This window comes from Passer domesticus, chromosome 6, assembly GCF_036417665.1.
Source record: "Passer domesticus isolate bPasDom1 chromosome 6, bPasDom1.hap1, whole genome shotgun sequence".
Taxonomy (NCBI): Eukaryota; Metazoa; Chordata; class Aves; order Passeriformes; family Passeridae; genus Passer; species Passer domesticus.
Genome location: NC_087479.1, coordinates 33,098,015 through 33,116,767, shown reverse-complemented (window position 1 = coordinate 33,116,767; position 18,753 = coordinate 33,098,015). Strand labels below are relative to the sequence as shown.

The following is an 18,753-nucleotide window of genomic DNA, read 5'->3' as shown; positions in this document are numbered from 1 at the left end:
GTTGTCACTGGAGCTGGCAGTTAATACTGAGATGCTAATCCGTAGGAAACCACCTTCATTAGTTGTGACACCCATCAATAGTCACAGTTCTTGTATCCTCAGTTGAGTCCTCTTTATTGCAGGTTGTAGGTTTTGATGGTTCCTCAACTGTTGATGAATTCATCCAGAGACTGAACCAGGAAACAGGAATGAGGAAGCCATCCCATATGGGATTTTCTCTGTTCACAGATGATCCTTCTGGCAGGAATTTGGAACATTGTTTGCCTGGCAATATGAAGGTATTTATTTTTCTCCTCTGCTACCTTTAGTATACATTTTTGAAGGACTGCTAAATGGTTAATAAATCTTTCTTAATGAATTAAGATCAAATATTCTTGGATATTATCTAGATTAATATTCACAGATGAGATATTAATTCCTGCATTTGGGTCACAACAGCCACATGCAGCCCTGCAGGCTGAGGGAATAGTGGCTGGAAAGTTTCTCAGGGGAAGAGGACCTGAAGGTCTTGGTCAACAGCCATCTGAACATGAGCCAGCAGTGTGCCCAAGTGGCCAAGAAGGCCAATGACATCCTGGCCTGTATCAGCAATAGTGTGGCCAGCAGGAGCAGGGAAGTCTGCCTCCCTGGACTCAGCACTGGTTTTAGGCCCCTCACAATAAGAAGGACATTGAGGTGCTGAAGCAGGTCCAGAGAAGGGCAACAAAGCTGGTGAAGTTCAGTTCCTTCAGCTGCTCCTCAAAGATGAGGAGCAGAACTGAAGGAACTGAAGTTCTTTAGCCTGGAGAAAAGGAGGCTCAGGGGGACGTTAGTGCTCTCTATAACTGCCTGAAATGAGGCTGTAGCCAGCTGGCAGTCGGTTTCTTCTCCCAAGGAAAAAATGACAGGACAAGAGGAAGCAGCCCAGAGTTGGTCCCAGGGAGGTTTAGATTGCCTAACAGGCAAAATTACTTTGCTGAAAGAGTTTCTCAAACATTGGAACAGGCTGCCCAGGGAAGTGGTGGAGTCACTGCCATTGGAGGTGTTTAAAAGATCTGTAGATGTGTCACTTGGGGACATAGTTTAGTGGCAGACTTGGCAGTGCTGGCTTGGTGATTAGGCTTGCTGATCTTAAAGGTCTTTTTCAAACTAAATTAATCTGTAATTCTATAATTAGCTAGCCTAATCTGATATAGTTATTAATAGAAAGATCTATTTTAGTAGGTGATAAAATGGTCAATTTTTAAAAAGTCTAACTCAGATTTTAGCACATATTAAAGTTTAATTTGTCTTGACTACAAAATTGAAACATGACTGAGCTAGCAAGCATGATCAGATATCACAACTGACATCAAATGTGACACCCCTAATTGAGACAAATTTATGTTAGGCTGTGAATCTTTTGGCATGTCTGTATAAATTCTATCTGTTGGATTATGAAGTATCTCCTTACTGTCTCCAGATGACTCAGGCTTTCATTGTTGATAAGCTCTACTGGGTATGGCTTCACTTTAAGAAAGAGTGTCATAGGGGAGAAAGCTCTACTGAGTAGGGCTTCACTTTAAAAAAGAATGTTGTGCCCTAGATCGAGGGAAAAAGAAAGCAGATAAAGTGTTAGCACCTGTGACTTTCATATGGAGATTTTTATCCATGCTGCAGCTGAATGACTGCCTTAATTAAGCAGGCTGGCTGCCATGAATGAGACCCATCAGATTTTGGTACAAATCTGTAAGAATAATTTGTAATACAGCATTAATGGAGGAATAGTTGTAGTGTAACTTTGAAGAGGTTCTGATAACTGTAGGGTACTCAATCAATTTTACACAGTGTAAAATTTCACATTAAGCAACAGAGAGAGAAGATAGCAATAACTTTGAAATAGATGGTTTGAAAGGAAACTACCACAGACAGTGCCAAATTATATAGTTTGTTTTCATGACCTGATATAGATCAGGTAATCTGGAGCTTTGCTGGTAATTGGACCATCTGGAGAGATGAAGTATCAGAGTAAACAAAGGAGCTTGAGACAATCAAAGGCATCACTTTGCCTTGGCAAGCAAGTAATAACCAGTAAATCTCAGTAGCTTAAGAGAGGTTTAGAGATCTGATGATGTATTTCATGTGGCTTCTTATGTTCACATTCCTTTCATTGAGATGCCATCAAAAGAGAAGTAGGGGCCTTCGTTAGACCACTTGAAAAAGAACTAGAATAACCAGGAGGAGCTGAATGGAAAAAAACAAACAAAAAAAAAACCCCCTGTTATTATGAAAAATATGTCCGAGTTACAAAGTTGGAATCTAGGACCAAGCATTCCCAAAACTTGGACATTCACCTCCAAGGGTTTGGTATAGCCATGTGCATTCTGCTGCTATTCAGAGGACGTTAATGCTTTAGTTTGGCTCAAGAGGCCACTTTTGAAGTAAACCTACCAATAATTCCTATTAACCATGCTTTGACTCACATTAAGGAGTAATCTGAGAGCATAAAATTGATTCTTTTTACATGAAACATGAACTGGAAGATGTCATCCAACATAGTAGTGGACTTTCAGGTCACTTGGTTGGACTACTAGCGTGGGCATGGAGACTTAGAAATGGGTGTTTCTCTGTGCAAATCTGTTCCTCCTTTGCTACTTGATAACATAGGCATAGCCACGAGAATTACTACCAGACCAGAATTCATGTGTGCCCCTGCAGGTTAGAGATGGAGTTTTCAGTTGGAATGCTTTAATTTTTACATATTGTGCAATAGAAAAAGGATGTGTTTTGTCACTTTGAGCTGTGTTTATGCTGATCCTGTCTATCTCTTTATCTTTTGTGTTTCAAAATATTTTATTCACTTGCTTTCCCCCAAGCCTTGGCTATATATTTCACCTAAGTTTGTGTCTCCTCTCTCCTTGATATTTTTGAAGATCTGTGATGTCATTTCTAAATGGGAACAAGCCTTAAAAGAATTGCATCCTGGGAAATATGAAGGTGGCACAAGAATTGTAAAGTTGACCTATAAGAACAGGTACTGTTCTCTGTTGGGTGGCCTTACTACTGCTGTTAATTAAACATTCTAGACTGCATGTATCTGTAGATGACCAGTAATTTATAGTATCATTGGTGCCAAAACTATTTTAACTAAGATGCAATTAAATCCTACAGGAGATGTGATAGGTTTTGTCTGTTACATTTACAAAAGCATATGGCCTAGGGGTAAAATCCCAACCACTTTGCAATAGCAGAATAGATTTAAAGAGTTAACAACCAGCTGTAGCACAATAAGACATCATTGGCACAATTTCATTTGCCTAGACCCTAAAACACAATTGAAGAATGTGTGTTAGGTGAGAGGAAGAGAGACCTAAAGGAAAAAATTGCTAGTGAAAACAAGTATGCCACAACTTGCAATTAAGTGAACAATCACTAAGATGAAAAAGATACAAGAACGATGTTCTAAATCATATGAGCTGTAGAAGAGATATGTAGTAGCAGTGTCCAAACTTTTGTAATAAAATGTTAAAAATTAGATGATGAAAGATGGTAGAGAAGGGAAGTAAAAGACAAAGATCTAAATTAAAAATTGGAACAAGTTAATAACTTATAATACAGGTAGGAATTCTAAATTACAGTAAATCAAGAGCTGTATGAGGACAAGGAATTAATTTCTTAGCAGGCAAAACAAAGGCTGCCCCAAAACTGAACAGAGAACTCAATATTGAACATATGAAGATTTTGTTGACTGTAATGGTGGAAACAAATTTCTGTCAACTTTGTTAGTTGGTATAATAGAGGTGAAAGCAGAAGTTATGGCTTTTGACCCAGAAGGCTATATTTGTTTCAGGAGTGAAACTTGGCACTATTATTTTGTTGGGCTGGAATGTGTATAGGCTAGACAGCAAGGATGTTTTGATACAGTCTTTCCAAGGCTGGACTGTTCTAACACCAAGGACTCTGATAAGATATTTGTAAGGTCAATATGGTCCTAATAGTGTAGTTAATCTCAAAGTGACATAAAAATAAATAAACTGATCCACTGGAATGAATATCTCATGTAGTGGAATTGTGGCATTTATAGCCATAAATGCAGTTTGAAATTAATATGTCAATTAGTTGCTGCTGTGGACTGTATGAGGAATGGTTCTGGGAAGCATTCCCCAAACTGGTGTCTTCAACCCCAACTAGTAACCTTGCTATACCATGTAAAAAAAAAAATTCCAAGTGTGAATGGAATACAAAACAATAGGATGCTTTGATTTACAAGTATGTTTCCTTAAACAAAGTCTGCTAATTGGGTCTCCTATTTTCTGCTGACGCAAACTGAAGCATTTTTTTAATAAGTCTTCAGTGTAAGTGGTCAAATCCAAGCTGGCAAGTCTACAAGGCTGCCTCGTAGAAGGTTATACATGTACAGCAGAGGTAGTTCTCTTTCCTGTGATAAGCAGAGAAGGCCATAATTTAAATATTGCCTGTCTGTGCTTGATTGGGATGAACAGACACTGATTTATCTGTGTTTGATAAGGGTTTACTCTCTAGAAGTGGCTGGCTTACAGAATTCAAATAGCTTCCAAAGCTAGAAAGCATGTTTTCAGCCTCCTTGCTCAAATCTTGCTTAAGAGAAGCACTTCAGCTTTCAAATCTGTCTGGTACCCCCTCAGTGAAAAAAAACCCAAAACAAAACACACTTTTATTTTCCCTCACCTTGATTTAAGTTCCCAGCTGTACTTTCAGTTCACAGTATGTTTTATCTTCACAACCCTCTCTACTTTTTAGACTGTATTTTCGGAGCCAGGCCAAAGGTGAGACAGACCGTGAGCGGTTGCTGCTGGCCTTCCAAGTGAGCAATGAAATAGCCAGTGGAAGGTTTCCTGTTAATAAGGAATTAGCTCTGGAAATGGTGGCTCTAATGGCTCAGGTGAGTATGGCAGAAATCCTCTCTTTAGTCCTCCTTCAGCTGTACACTATGTTTGACTAAGCAGCTCCCTTTTACATCAAAAGCACATCAAACATGCAGTGTGAGGTATCAAACAAACACACCGTCAGATGCACCATGACAAATACATTATAGTAGCATACCTATGTTAGAACACCTTTTGCTGTAGGGAAATTTGCTCTAGCTGTGCCCCTCCTTTCCTTCTCAAGAAAAATATTGGAAAAAACAGAGTGAGGCTGAAATATCACCACACCTGCTCCAATTAGTACCTTAGTAGAGATGTGGAAATAGTATCACCACTAGAATTCCATTAATAGTAAAAACTTCCCCTCTTGCACTGCCAATACCCTCTTACTCAGGAAGAGCATCTTCTGAGATCCTCCATTGGGTCTCCAGGCTTGCATTTAGTATTTTACCACATAAAACACACATTATGGGTTGTGGGCATGATAGGCAGTATAATAGTTTTTTACTGACCAGAGACTTAGTGTTGTACTTGTTAAAGCAGTGTAAACTGAGGTGAAGAAGCTGGGGACGTTGTCCAAACTATTTACAAATATGCTGTTCTTTTAATTGGCCAATTGAAAATAAATCCCCAAAGTCTGGAAGTTTATACGGATGTGTCTCCTCACAACAAATACCTGGTTGAGATCATGTTCCACTCTCTTAGATCAGTAGAGAATTCCTTGGGCACTCATGTCCTCCATGTGGTTGCTCTTTTGTATACATTTGCTATGGTTAATGCTGTAGACAACATTCCCCAGCTGTGTCCTTTTGCATGACTAATAAACACGGTAGTTATCAGTATGGGAATTCATGGAATGTTCTACTACATTAAAAACCTCATAGTTCTGTTGCACTATAATGTTGTCTTAGGTGGAATATGGGGATTTGGATCGACCAGGATCTTCAAGTCCTGGGGGACCATCACAATTGAAAATGCAGCATCTTCTCCACCAGGTTTTAGACAAATTCTACCCCAAACACTACAAGCAAAACATTACTCCTGAACAGCTCAGGTAAGCTGTTGGTTCTTCAATACTTTGCACTGAAATCAGCTTTTACTTGCCAAATTGTCTTTACATTTAAGAAGTTGTAAGGAGCCCTGAAAACATTATTTGATGTAGAAACTCAGACAAAACAAAAGTGTCAGGAAAAGGTTCCCTTAAAAGAAAAAGCAATATAAAAAAAGCCAAATCACCAACTAATTCTGCCATAGACAAGAAGTTTGGGCCTTTCACTTCCAAATTAGGCATCTCAGTTTCAAAAAACTAACCCAAGCCTAAGATGAATTCTGAGTTTTTGTTCTACACTTCCCCCAAGTGTCAATTGAATCCAGATACCTCACATTTTCAATGAGCCGTAAAGCCAGCTTATATGGGTTGCTTCAAGCCATGCAGTAATTCTGGTAGGAATCTGGGTGGGGGTTTTGATGTTCTGACTTAGAAATTCTCACACACAATGCAGAGAGCTCAAATACAAAATTCAGATGTTGCCAGAGCTCTCAGATCTATCTGATTTAAAATGAGAGAATGGTCTTCCTACAGATCCTAAGCTACTTAGGGATGCAGGGGTGGAAGTAACACAGTTACCTCCTTTTGGAAGCAAATTCCATCTGCATGTAGCAAGGTAGCTGCCAAACCATCCCTACCAAGCCAAACCAAGAGTTAATACATATTGCCACTCATTATAGAGCAGACTACAGGCAAGGTACGAGGAAGTGAAAAAGAATGTGGAAGTAGAAAAAAGCTAAAATAAATTCAGGTTGTAGAACTGATAGTGCTAACAGCCCTGTCTGTTAAGTGCTGTGCAGAATAACCTTTTTGGAGTGAAGAGGTGCATTTATTAACTGTTCTAATTTTACATATTTTTCCTTGGAAGACATTAGTAAATAATACTGTCTTGTGTCTTGGATTCCAAAGGCAACTGACAGACAGGCTGGCAACAAAGTGGCTGGTGCTGCAGGGATGCTCTCCACCAGAATGCATTCGAATTTATCTGACGGTGGCCCGGAAATGGCCTCTCTTTGGAACCAAAATATTTGCTGCTAAGGTAACTGGAGCACACTTTTTTCTGTTTGCAAGACTGAATTATCCGAGCAGAGACATACCTACAGTGGTAACACGCGTTGAAAATGCTTCTATTTCAGAAAGGGAAAAGTTGAACAACTTTGTTCTGAACGAGCAGCCCTAGTACCATATAAAAAGAAGGAAGACAAGTATATTTTAACCACTAGGGGTTGCTGGTGTTCAGTAAATTAATACTGAAGGTTCCCTGGCTGTGTCATTGATCATGATACAGAGTACTAACTGTCCTTACAAGCCTTGCCAAAGCTTTCTCAGGCAGGAATTTTCCTGGACGTCAAGGCTGCAATGGTAGTTTAAAAAATAACATTTACATACCACAGTGGGGGAGGAAGGAAGGAGTCTGCCCTAAGTCACACCTGGCAGCTGATGCCAGCTATGAGGAGAATGGGTACTTCAGTCCTGTTCTGTGCTTGACACAGAGCTGGATGCTTTCCTTGCCACGTGAGAGAGGCAAGGCCTGCTAATATCCTGTTGCGGAAACAAAAATCAAAGTACACATTAGGTAAGCTACCAGCCCACAGGCATTAGTGGGAGAGCAAAGAACAGCTGCAGGGAGTGGTTCCCCAGTAGCTTGTACCATCCCTCACTCCATTCCAGGCTAGAGCTCTGTACGTGTTGCTCATGCCTGAACTAATGTCTTTGCACATAATGGCTGTCTGAGAAATCAGATGGGTTTTGGCATTAACCATCTTCCCCATCCCAGCAGAAATTTCTGCTGCTGAAAGCTTGAGGGAGGTCTTCTTCATGGTTACCTGTCTGTTGTTTTGAAGTCAAAACTGCTCTGGTTACAGAGGAAAAGTCTAATGATGAAAGGGACCTCTTGAGTAAATACACAAGAAAATAAATCGTAATAAACATACCATATACTTTTCAAAAGACAGTTATTTCCACTGTCAGGACTAAAAGAGGTTACTGTATCAAGAGGTTACTGGTGTTTGAGGTTACTGACAGAATGTGTAATTGAATATACTGAAGAATCAGAATATAGAATAGGTGCACCCACAGGTAAAATAATGTTGGTATTCCTGATAATTAATGCATATTATACTTTTCAGCAGTTAAACAGCAAAGCCTATGGCATTAGCCATGTAATAGCAGATTCCCAGGAAAGATTTTCTGTCATTAGCCATAACAAGTCATCTTCAACAGACAATTGATGCCTATTTGCTGTAAGATTTTTTAAGAAACAAAATGGCATTGGCATGATGGTACTGGGTGCACTGGTATAGAAACCAGCAGGTTTCACTGCCTTCCTGACAGATAGGAGCAATATAAACACATGTTCTGAGCAGAGTTGCCATGCTGTTGCTCTGTCCTAGCATGTCCTTCAATTTTAACCACACTGATAGCATCTAATTAATTTCAAATGCTTTGTTATCCTTGTATCTCTTGTACCACTACTCCAAAAAGTGTGTATAAACCTGAAAATGTTATTCCAAATTTTAGAGAAGCTGTCTTAAAAATCAAACCAGATCACGCCAGTAAGCCTTTAGGATTTTTTCTCATCTTCACTTTATCCTTAAATCTTGACATTTATATCAGAAACATCATTCTGCGCTGTTCAAGAAACACGTGAATTAATAATTTTGTTTGTCTCTAGCCTATTTTGCCTTCCTCATTGGAAGACTCTCCAGTCTGGATAGCTGTGAATGAAGATGGCATCAGCATACTGGATTACAACACAATGGTATGTTGAGGAGCACTGTTTCAGAGGAATACCTTACCTAGCACAGAAAGACATTCCCCTGAGTCCAGTGAAAGTCACTAACAATTTGTCTTTGACTTCAAATGTGAATTATTATTAGAAGTTAGTTTGTAAAAGTCAGAGATGAGGGAAGTCAGTGTTATCTTTGAACACTCCATAGACAAAGGAAAATTACAGCTGCAGTGTAAGGTAGGGTAGCAAACACGTTCATACATCTTGCAAAATCTCAGTGGTGTGTTCTTTACTACCACCATCTGGAATATAACAAAATCCGTACTATGAAGTAGTGAGGCCTCGAGCACACCAGGAGAAAACTAGAAATGCAATTCTCACTTGAGCTTTCTCTGCCAGCTCTTACCTATAGAGCCATCTGCTGCCCTTCACTGCTGGAGACCCGGTTTTCTTGCAGGAAGTAGCAATATAAACTAATATATTAGCTTAAGGTAGACATTTGGAGTTTTTTACAGAACTATGACTTTTTCAAACTCTCTGTCTGCAGCATTTGAAGGTCTCTTATTCATACTCTTCTGTGCTGACCTTTGGAGGCTGTCGAGATGACTTCATGATTGTAGTCAGTAAAATGAAAGAAAGAAGTTCTGGAAAAAATAGCACTGAAAAACTCCTCTTCACAATGGCAATTCCAAAGGTAATTACAAATGAAAAGCAAGTTTATTTCCAGCTGGCAGGATCAGGGCTGGGTGTTTTGTACAAGCCCTGGGGACTGGTACTTTGGCTGCTGCACTAGTTGTATGTATTCAACAGATCCTTTGTAAGCTGGAACCTTTCAACAAGAGACTTTTATTCTACCTAACTCTTAAAGACAGGGCTTCATTTTAAAACTGAACAATTCTGTGAGAGAAAGCCATTTACAAAAGCCACGGGCTCAATAGATTCTAAAAATCAAAGGGCATTCTTACCTCTAATTGACCTACAGTTAATAATTTTCTCTTTTCCCCAGATTGTTGAAGCAACACTTCTGATTGCCAGCTACATTAACTATCGTTCGACTCCTTCACTGCTGTCTTCCACGCAGCCCTCACGAAGCAAAACACCTGCTAAGCCCTGGGAGACTGAAAAGCGGTGCTGTTTTACTTCCGTGCCCCGAAGCACAAAGGGGCCCACCCTGCTCTGAGGGCTTGTTCCACGAGTTGATTTTGTTAGTTATATACCACAGATTAAGGCAGGCTCTGATTCTTTTACCATAGTAATAGACAAAGTTCCTTAGAGGTAGAGGCAGTGTACTTCCTCTTAAAAAAAAAAAGTTCATTTGGGGGACTGTGCGGGAGTTTCCTTTCCACACATTCCATCCAAAATTCCATTCCTCAGGTCATTTGCCTGCACAGTGCTCCAGTCATTACATCTGCACTCATTCTTCCATCTCCTACTGTACTGCCTTGCTTTACAAGTACATATATTTTCTTTGATCCCTCCAATTTTCAGCTTTCAAAAGACATAAACTTTTGTGTTATTGCTCAGACATGAAAGAAAGACACTGCTAAGAAGGAAGAGGAATTAAACTCACAAGAATAGTTCTGGTGCAAGTCACGGGTTATTTCAGACCTGAAATAGTGAGTATAGAATTAGAGTTCAGCAGTACTTTACAGTATTTTCAACTTTAAACAAAGGTGGAAGCCTAGGGTCTTTTCACGTTGAGTTCTCAGAACAGCTGGGACCTGGTGTCAGAGACTGCCTGGCACCTGCAGGACCAGTGCATTTTGGAAACTGACGCTGTTCTATGCCATAGATGAACATAGCTTGCTGCTGCAGGGCAGGGCTCAGTGTGTCACAACCTCCACTCTCAGACAAGCACTTTCAAAGACTTTCTGATAACCACTATTGTAGATGTGTTTGGAACTGCACGTTATCTCAGAAAAAAGAAGACAAGGCAAGCAAATTTTGTACTTTTTCTGTCTTTCAGCAACTAGGACAGATCTTCCCAGACAAGTTCTGCCATTCTGACTTGACAGAAGCTGCTTCTTTTTAACTCCTGCTTCCTTCATGTACCATAAGCAAGGAGGAGGTAGTCAGCAATTGTGTACTCATGTTCTTCTGACTTTCCTAAAGAATGTTGGTAGGTTTGATTTTTTTTTTATCTGTTTCAAATGGACTTCATTATGAGAAGGTCATTGTATTTTAAATAAATAAAAGAAAAATATAAATTCTTCATAAAAATCTAAATCTACTTAGTTTAAGTTAATTTTAAGTGCATTTAATAGCATTTAGTGCTATTTTGATAAGCATTCTAAAAAAGCTAAGGAAAAATAACTGCACTTTGAAAAGTATCACATCCAACTTTATAATAATTATGCATTCATGGGCAGCTTTCCCAAATTAAAACAGTGTGAATCCAACCACTGGACTCAAGTCAGTAATAGCAAACCAGTTATTTGCAAATGAACAAACCAACCATACCAGTGGTTTTACTCCCTAGTAGCTGCCCCCAACCTTGACACATTCAACTAATACATATGGGAGAGCTGATACATCAAGGAGGTGTTTTTTTCATGCTTATGATGGGTGCAAAGCCACAAACTAAAAGAGAAGAGCAGGGGATAGACAAAAATTGTTCTAAGCAATTCTTCATCAGCATCTTTGTAATATACAACAAAAAAATCCAAACAACCAAACAAAACAAAATAAACCCAACCCCAAATCATCCTCTGCTGAGTTGTAGAAACAGTGTAGCAGACCTAAAACAGGAAGAGTCTATGAACAGTGACCTGATTTGCACATACTGTAAGGTACCCACTTGTTATGAATTTAAAGACCATCCCTTGAAGGTACAAAAAGGGGCAGAAGCTTTCTGAGCCGTAAATAACTTCAAGAAGGTATTTAGTCTTTTTTTTCCCCTTAGATCCTTTCCAGTCTCTGTATGTCCTGATAGAGTTTTTATTTCCCCTCCAGTCTCTGTATGTCCTGATAGAGTTTTTATTTCCCCACTCTCTCACAATTATCTTAGTACAGCTGTGTCAGTTAGAATACACAGTGTTACTCCTCCTCACTCTATCACCTGGGCCTAATAATTTCTCCTGTATCTGAAGGTCTGTTTGACAGTTTGCTTCTGGTATCCCACCAGTAATAAAGCTGCTTCAGAACAGGCTGGAGCCGTCGTCAGTGCTAGGGATGTTCAAGGCATAGAAGTCTCCAGTTCACAGGCTGTATTTCCTGATGTCCTCAGAGACTTGAGGAGACTTGTACCAGGGCAAACAGGAAGCAGAGATGATAAATAAACAGGAGCTCTCCTGAAACTCATTATTTTTTGCCACAATTGCACTTTAAATTGAGAAGCATGATACACAAAACTTTCTTTCTTCCTTATTTCTTAAAAATACTCACCAGTACTTGAGTGTTTCAGGGACCACCCACTCCGAGAGATGCAAATACCCCTATTTATAGCTTACCTCTCTTCAAACAGCCCACCCTGTGTAGATACCTACTTTGTATGATTCTTTGGTAGAGAAAATAATTTTTTATTTTAATCAATGCTTTTGGCAATGACTGTTAATGCAGCATAGAATGAGATGACAAAAGCCTTTCTGTTCCTAACTGCTGTGTGTAAGTAAAAGGCTGTCTGGAAGATACTGTGAGATTTCTGTTTGTTCTTAATAAAATGCAGTTCGTGAATAAATAACCATGAATTAAATGTATATTATTCTCAGAAAGAAATAAACTACTTTAAAAGCCAAAAATATTTTTGATGCAAACAAAAATGAACATAGATTGTTTGGTAGCCAGGCACAAACCAAAGCTGGTACAAACTTGCCCTAGACTGATTCCCTGTTTCTCTGCTGATCTTCTCTTAGCTTAAGTGGATGACTACACCATGGGCACAGGCTGTTCACTCCTTCAAAAGATTGCTAAAGCAAACAGGCTTCTTGCTGTGACACAGCTTCTTGGTAATTTCTTCAGTGCACATTTTGAGCACTTCATGGGATTTTTACAGCATAGCCAACACTCCCAGCACACCCTTGAGCCCATGACTCTGTCCACTCTGTTGAGACATCTTTTCTCTTCTGCCACAAAAGGCAGTGGCACATCCCCAAGCTGCTGCCTTTCACTTGGACAACCAGAATACTTCCTGTGACATGAGCTAACCTCTGTCTTTCAAACTTTGTAGCACTCTGGAAAAAAAAAAAACAAACCACAAATCCCCTTATCTATACCTTATTGCATGATGGCATGGTGCCAAGTGTTCATTTACAGATTATGTGGACAAGCATGGTACAGCATTGTATGCAAAATAAGCATGAATCCAGGCTCCTGCCAACTTGTGGGTTTAGCTTTTGACACCTGTCACCTCATTTATATTACTAAGGAGTTGTGGAATATAGAGAGAAAAATACCAGTTAAGTGTTATGGTAACATTTAGCTTATCAACAAAGAACAATTTCCCAACCTTGAGTTACTGCCAAGAGCACAGATTAATAAAACTTTATTCACATTGCCATTACCATCATTTTCAATGACACATGTGCCTCATATTCTCAGAGTAACTTATGTGGCCCTTTAAATGCCACATCTTTTCCATGTCCTGAGTCAACAGGCCCTGCCCCATTCAGCAATGGGTTCACATCTTCCCTGTGCTCCTTCTGATAGTTAAGCACTTACTGAAACCATTCTTGTTGCCTTTGACACCCTTCAACTGATTCATCGCCAGCTGGGCTTTAGCCTTTCTAACTACCTCTTGAACAGTGTTTCTACATTCCTCCCAGATTACCTGTCCCTAATTCCACCTTCTGTATACTTCCTTTTTGTGTTCAAGCATTGTCAGGAGCAGCTTGCTCATCCATGCAGGCTTCCTGGTGTTTCTGCTTGACTTCCGGCTCATTGGGATGAACTGTTCTTGATCTCAGAAGAAATGATCCTTGACTATCAATCATCTTTCTCAGATCCCTCTTCCCTCTAGGGACCCCATCACATGGGACTCCTTCAAGCAGATCCCTGAAGAGGTCAGTCTTCAGATCTCTTATGTTTATTCCATTAAACATAACTGAATGCAACAGTTTAATTTTCTGGTTTTGTCCTTCTGAAATTCTCCTGTCATCAGGAAGTTACTATCTGAGCCCACACATCAGCTTTGGTATTTAGAGTGTGTTTTTCAAACAAAGGGTTAAATAAAAAACAAAGAATGCATACTTATGGCAGTCCAGTCAAGGTTATTTTATAATTTTAGCATAATTTTCAGATGCATGAGACAGTAAAAAATTGATGCATTTTCTTGTCTCCCTTTGGCCTATTTCCCCAAAATTCTTTTCTGGAGAGGCAAGAAAAAACCTCTTCTGTCTGAGCCTAAAAAGCTCTGCTCATGGGGCAGTTTTGCTTGCTTTTCCATGTGTCCCTCTGAGTCCTGCTGAAAGTTCGCTGTCTTTTTTCAGCTATTCAGCTTTTCACTTGATTTGTGGAGCTGTCTTGCTCTGCTCCAGGATCTCTTGACAACTTTTGTACACTTCTATCAAGCAGTCCAGTCGTGGCTTGGAACTCTAGAAGTCAAACAACAGAGAATCAGTCTCTGAACTGAAACACCAATTAATTTTACCCAAACAGTGGTCAAAGTACAATGATTTTTCATCAATTCTAACCTGGACCAGCTTAAAAACAGCAAGGAAGTGAAAGTTTAATGGTCCCACAGTCCCTATGATCCTATAACTTTTGAGCTCCCAAAACAGCATTACTGTGTAAAGTCCATCAAATGCCTCCTTGCAAGAGTTGCTCAAGAGAACAAAAGGTCAAATCAGTGCAGTAGAGCTCCTGGGCTGAGTGACACGGGAAACTGTATTTTTGAAGGCTGACATAAGTTAGAGAAACCCAATGAAGGAGACACAATGACGTTACTAATCACTGCTCCTTCAAAACTAACATACTAACTTGCATGTTAAAATAATTAGACAGGTAGTGAATTTCAAAATGGAAGAGTTCCATACCTCCTTTGTTGCTGGAGTCAACTCTACCAGTGCTAAGATATTTCCATGAAAACAAAACTGTTCAGAGCTGAATGGTCAAAAAAAAAAAGGCAGACCCTTTGAACCTGGAAAGGAGCATATCTAACTAATCTAACTAATATCAGATACTTGAATACAGCTATCTGGAATTTAATAGTTGTTGATTTCCAGCAAATCTACTTTTTCCCTTGTTTATTACTTATTACTAAAGATCTTTACAATTGTGGGACCAAGTTAGTAGCAAGTGCAAATGGAATAGACTATTTATACTCCTAAGTATTCAGCTGAAGACTGACTGTATCCAGGCACAAACTGCAGGCAGATTATAAAACAGTCACCAGCAGCAGGTGAATTAAGGACAGAGAGGGCTCTACAGCTCAGCAGTCTAAGAAGTGAGGCACCTCTGCACTGCTTACCACCCCTCAAGGAGAAGGGCACTGTTGTGTTAGGCAGGAAGACACACAAAGCAAATCCATTCCAAAAATGGGATTATACACAGTCAGAACACATTAGCAAGAGAAGAGAGAGGTGAGATGAGGTAACAGCAACACAAACAAGTTATGATACATTAAACAAATTGGTCATGGCTTGTACCATGATCTTTGTCAGCAGGTCAGGCAGGAGAAGTCATTCCAAAGCTGAGGATTTATGAGAACTTTTGGTACACAAGCTAAGAGAAAAATCAACTGCAGCACAATACCAGAGTTATGGTGGTAACCCTGAGCACAGGACTGCACAGAAAGCTCTACAAGTCCTCAGCACCCTGTGGGAGCCAAAGACTTTCAGTTCATGCCAAATCCTGGCTGGGTCAGATTGACACAACTCCCTGCTGTTTGAATGGAGAGCAAATGAAAAAACCCATCCCTAGTATGTAGTTCTGTGAGACTTCAAATGCCATCCACCCTGACAGCTCAGCCAGGGAAAGGCAACTGTCACCAGCTACCTGTAGCGGAATAAAAATATGCTTAGACAACAGATACACACACAGAGACCACCATCTGTGTTTCTCCACCATTCAGTCAAACTCACCTGAAAGAGTGGCACAACCTCAGATACTCCCTGAGGATCTTCAGGGTCCTGGAGGAGGATACACAGGTAGTAGATAACTTTTTGCTACAAGACAAACAGACAAAAATCATTGGAGTATAAAAATGCTATCAAACTGTCTGGAGTTAGCACAGGAATAGGATTTGTTTCAACTCACTGGGCTGAAGGCAAATCCTGCCAGGTCACAGTCAAGTCTACAAATTTTTATCAATAGCTTTCACTCAATAAAGAAGTAATTTTGCCTGTTTTTTCTGTTAAGTTTTTAACCTCAAAAGAACACATGCATGCTGGAAGGGTAAGGTCTGCTTTTCTACAGGAGTTTTGCAGAAAACCCCAGCAATAGGAAAAACCATTGCCTGTGTTGTCATAGCTTCTCATCTACATCTTGATTACATATGGAGTTGGGCATCAGGATTTGTAAGAAATGCATAACAGAAAGAACTAAACCCACTACCTCAATGCCAGTGGCATTATCCAAGGGATAGACTTGGCTTTTTGAGGTTACTTGTTTGGTTTGAGTTCTCCTTTAAAGGAGAGAGATGACAGAACAAGGACAAAGATCTGCAATAACGCTCCTGATGCCAGTAAAGCTATGGATAGTGCTGTGTTTAATTGCTCTGGTAAATCATTCTCATGAAAATACACTGGATGTGAGTGTGCCCAGACACAAGAAGACAGACTTTGTATGATTACCATATGGATGGCTTCATTGATAACCACATCCTTCACTTGACCCATCTCAATGAAGGTTGTGCTCTCTTTCCCTGAGGCATAGGATGAAGTCACCTGAATGCCCAGTGAGCCGATGACCAGCAGGGATTCCTGGTCAATCTTCACGAAGTGCAGGTATATGATCAGGCCAATCAGCGTGATGAAGATGGCAGCAGAGAGCACCATGCTGTTCTGTAACACAAGCCAAGAAAAGGCAGAGCTCTGGTCTTACAATTACTTTAACATAGCTTTAGAGAAAGTAAAAGTGCACAGTAAATTGCATATTAAAGCTATGGGTGCAACGCATTTTTACTTAGCCAGAGTCCTTTTATTCATCTGGCTGGCTGATATACATGTAGTGAGGTTTAAATCAGTGCACTGAAAGAATTGGGAGCTGAAACTGAAAACTGCAAGAAAATTCTATTCCCTTCCAAGTCCAATGCAGAAATCCCAATCCAAACAAGCCAGTTGTATCAATGAGAGTGTATTATGCCAACTTCTAAAGATGATGTCACTGACAAAAGAGTGTTGTGAAATCTTTACAGGAAACAAGGGTGGATGCTCAGAGCAGAGGAATCCTCCTCCAGGATAAACACTACCCTGGTGGTTTTTTCAGACTGCCAGTCTAAACTTGTTCAGACCTCACCCTCTTTTTGCCTTAAATACCAATCCAAGGAAAATTTGCTTTATCCTGTACTTTTCCTAAGGATCAATGTCTTTTGCATGCTGCAATCCTGGGACTGCTGTTACATTTTAAAATATAACTGATAACACTATAGTCCCCAGTAAGTTATCTGAAGACCTGGTAATAAATTCTGAAGGTCCACAACCTACAATCTGTTTCTGGGACATGTTTTAGAGAGCTCCAGGCCACCTACCCAATAATGAGAGTTATAACTGACACTTCCTAAACAACCAGAAGTGCACAGCCCTACCATTCAAGCTGGGCCTGTACCACGATGTGAGCTAGAGAAGCCATGGCTTCAGGAAGTACACAGGACTTCTCCAAAGGACACAGGACTTTGCTATCACAGGGGAAAAATGGCAGTCATGAAGTACAGACACAGAAATCCACAAAAAGAGAGAGACGCTTTCAGACCTGATTTCCTGGCAAAAGGAAGAACTGCAGTCACTTGCAGGTAGGCTGCAGGAGCGTGTGTAAAGGCAAGAAGGAGGGCAGTGGGTGGTAACCACTGACTGCGGTGTATGCTTTTGCAAAAAATGAAACTCAAACCAAAATGAACCATCTATTCCCGTCTGACTACTGACAACTGACTTATAATGCAATCTCTATCTTCATTTCTTAGGAAAGATTACTGAAAAAAACGGATGTGCAACAGTCAAAGCATGGGTCACAGTGACCAGCTGTGGTTAACCTGCTGAATTCAGTCTGGACATAACTGGTCTGGGTCCAGTTTTTGATAAAACCAAAAGCATTAGTTTAGAAATCAGCAGAGTTTTAAATCTGTACTGCAAACATCTTTCTACCTCAACTGTGAAAACTGATGACATTCATGATGCAGTGCTCTCTGAGTCACTCAGGAAAATTCCTTTTGGGTATTAAAAACCATTCACCTTCTTCAATTCCTCCTTAACTTCAGATTCTCACAATTCATCTGTCCAAGTGAGCACGTGTTACTCGGACTCACGAGCATGTGCCAGGCATCACTCAGCACGCAGACATTAATCTACCTATCTGTCAAGAGGCTACAAACCAAGAGAGGCACCCGAGAAGACACCGGCGCAAGCAGGCGGCTCGGCTCTCCCTTTGCCACCACACGCCCATCAGCTCCGCGTCCCCGGGGCGCGGGGGATGCCCCGGAGTGCCGCTGAGCGCCTTCCCACGGGCTCCGGCCGCCCTGCATGCCCCGGGCGCCTCTAGCCAAGGCTGCCCAGCCCGCGGGACCGCCGTGCGCGCCCCCGGTGCGACTGCGGGACACGGGCTGAGGGGCGCAGCCGGCGCGGGCCCGAGCCGCGGAGGGGCCCAGGCGGCGGGGCCGGTACCTCGCTGAGCGCGAAGAGCCCGTAGGCCGCCAGCCAGACGGCGGAGGTGGCGGCGCTGAGCGAGCGCAGCTGCAGGCGGGGGCCGCGCACCGCCAGCTCCCGGCAGGACGCGCTGTGCTGGCGGCGCCGCAGCGCGATCGGCACCCCGGAGGCCGAGAGAAAGCGCCGCTCCTCCGCCATGCCGGGCAGGCGGGGCCCGGCCCGGCCGGCCTCCCGCGGGAGGAGCCTGGGCCGACGGCAGGCTGCCGCGGGGTGGTGCTGCCGCTGGCTTGTCTCGCTTGGCTGTGCCTCGCCAGGCGCCTGTCCTCAATCCCCGTGACATCAGCGCTTTCTGCGGTGCGCACGTGTTGCACATGTTGACAA

At 41.3% G+C, this 18,753-nt stretch overlaps 2 protein-coding genes across 11 annotated transcripts in view; one reads left to right on the top strand and one right to left on the bottom strand.

The window, feature by feature from the left end:
• The window catches only part of PLEKHH1 (pleckstrin homology, MyTH4 and FERM domain containing H1), a 71,585-nt gene extending 59,265 nt beyond the window's left edge, over positions 1–12,320 (top strand). For all 9 annotated transcript variants that reach the window (XM_064424256.1, XM_064424261.1, XM_064424257.1 and 6 more), the window contains 8 exons: positions 123–278; positions 2,892–2,992; positions 4,738–4,879; positions 5,774–5,916; positions 6,820–6,949; positions 8,585–8,671; positions 9,189–9,335; positions 9,648–12,320. In XM_064424256.1, coding sequence (XP_064280326.1) covers positions 123–278; positions 2,892–2,992; positions 4,738–4,879; positions 5,774–5,916; positions 6,820–6,949; positions 8,585–8,671; positions 9,189–9,335; positions 9,648–9,821 — 1,080 coding nt within the window. In that variant the 3' untranslated portion in view covers positions 9,822–12,320. The remainder of the gene's footprint in view (positions 1–122; positions 279–2,891; positions 2,993–4,737; positions 4,880–5,773; positions 5,917–6,819; positions 6,950–8,584; positions 8,672–9,188; positions 9,336–9,647) is intronic.
• On the bottom strand, positions 11,107–18,711 carry PIGH (phosphatidylinositol glycan anchor biosynthesis class H). 2 transcript variants are annotated; one of them, XM_064424294.1, is made up of 4 exons: positions 18,391–18,711; positions 16,369–16,578; positions 15,658–15,741; positions 11,107–14,169 (listed from the first exon to the last, which is right to left on the bottom strand). In XM_064424294.1, exons 1-4 carry the CDS (start codon positions 18,568–18,570, stop codon positions 14,077–14,079), a joined length of 567 nt encoding a protein of 188 aa, XP_064280364.1. In that variant the 5' UTR covers positions 18,571–18,711; the 3' UTR covers positions 11,107–14,076. The 2 variants fall into 2 exon arrangements, with proteins under 2 accessions (XP_064280364.1, XP_064280365.1); XM_064424295.1 differs by having other exon boundaries at positions 16,462–16,578.
• Between the last annotated feature and the right edge of the window lie 42 nt (positions 18,712–18,753).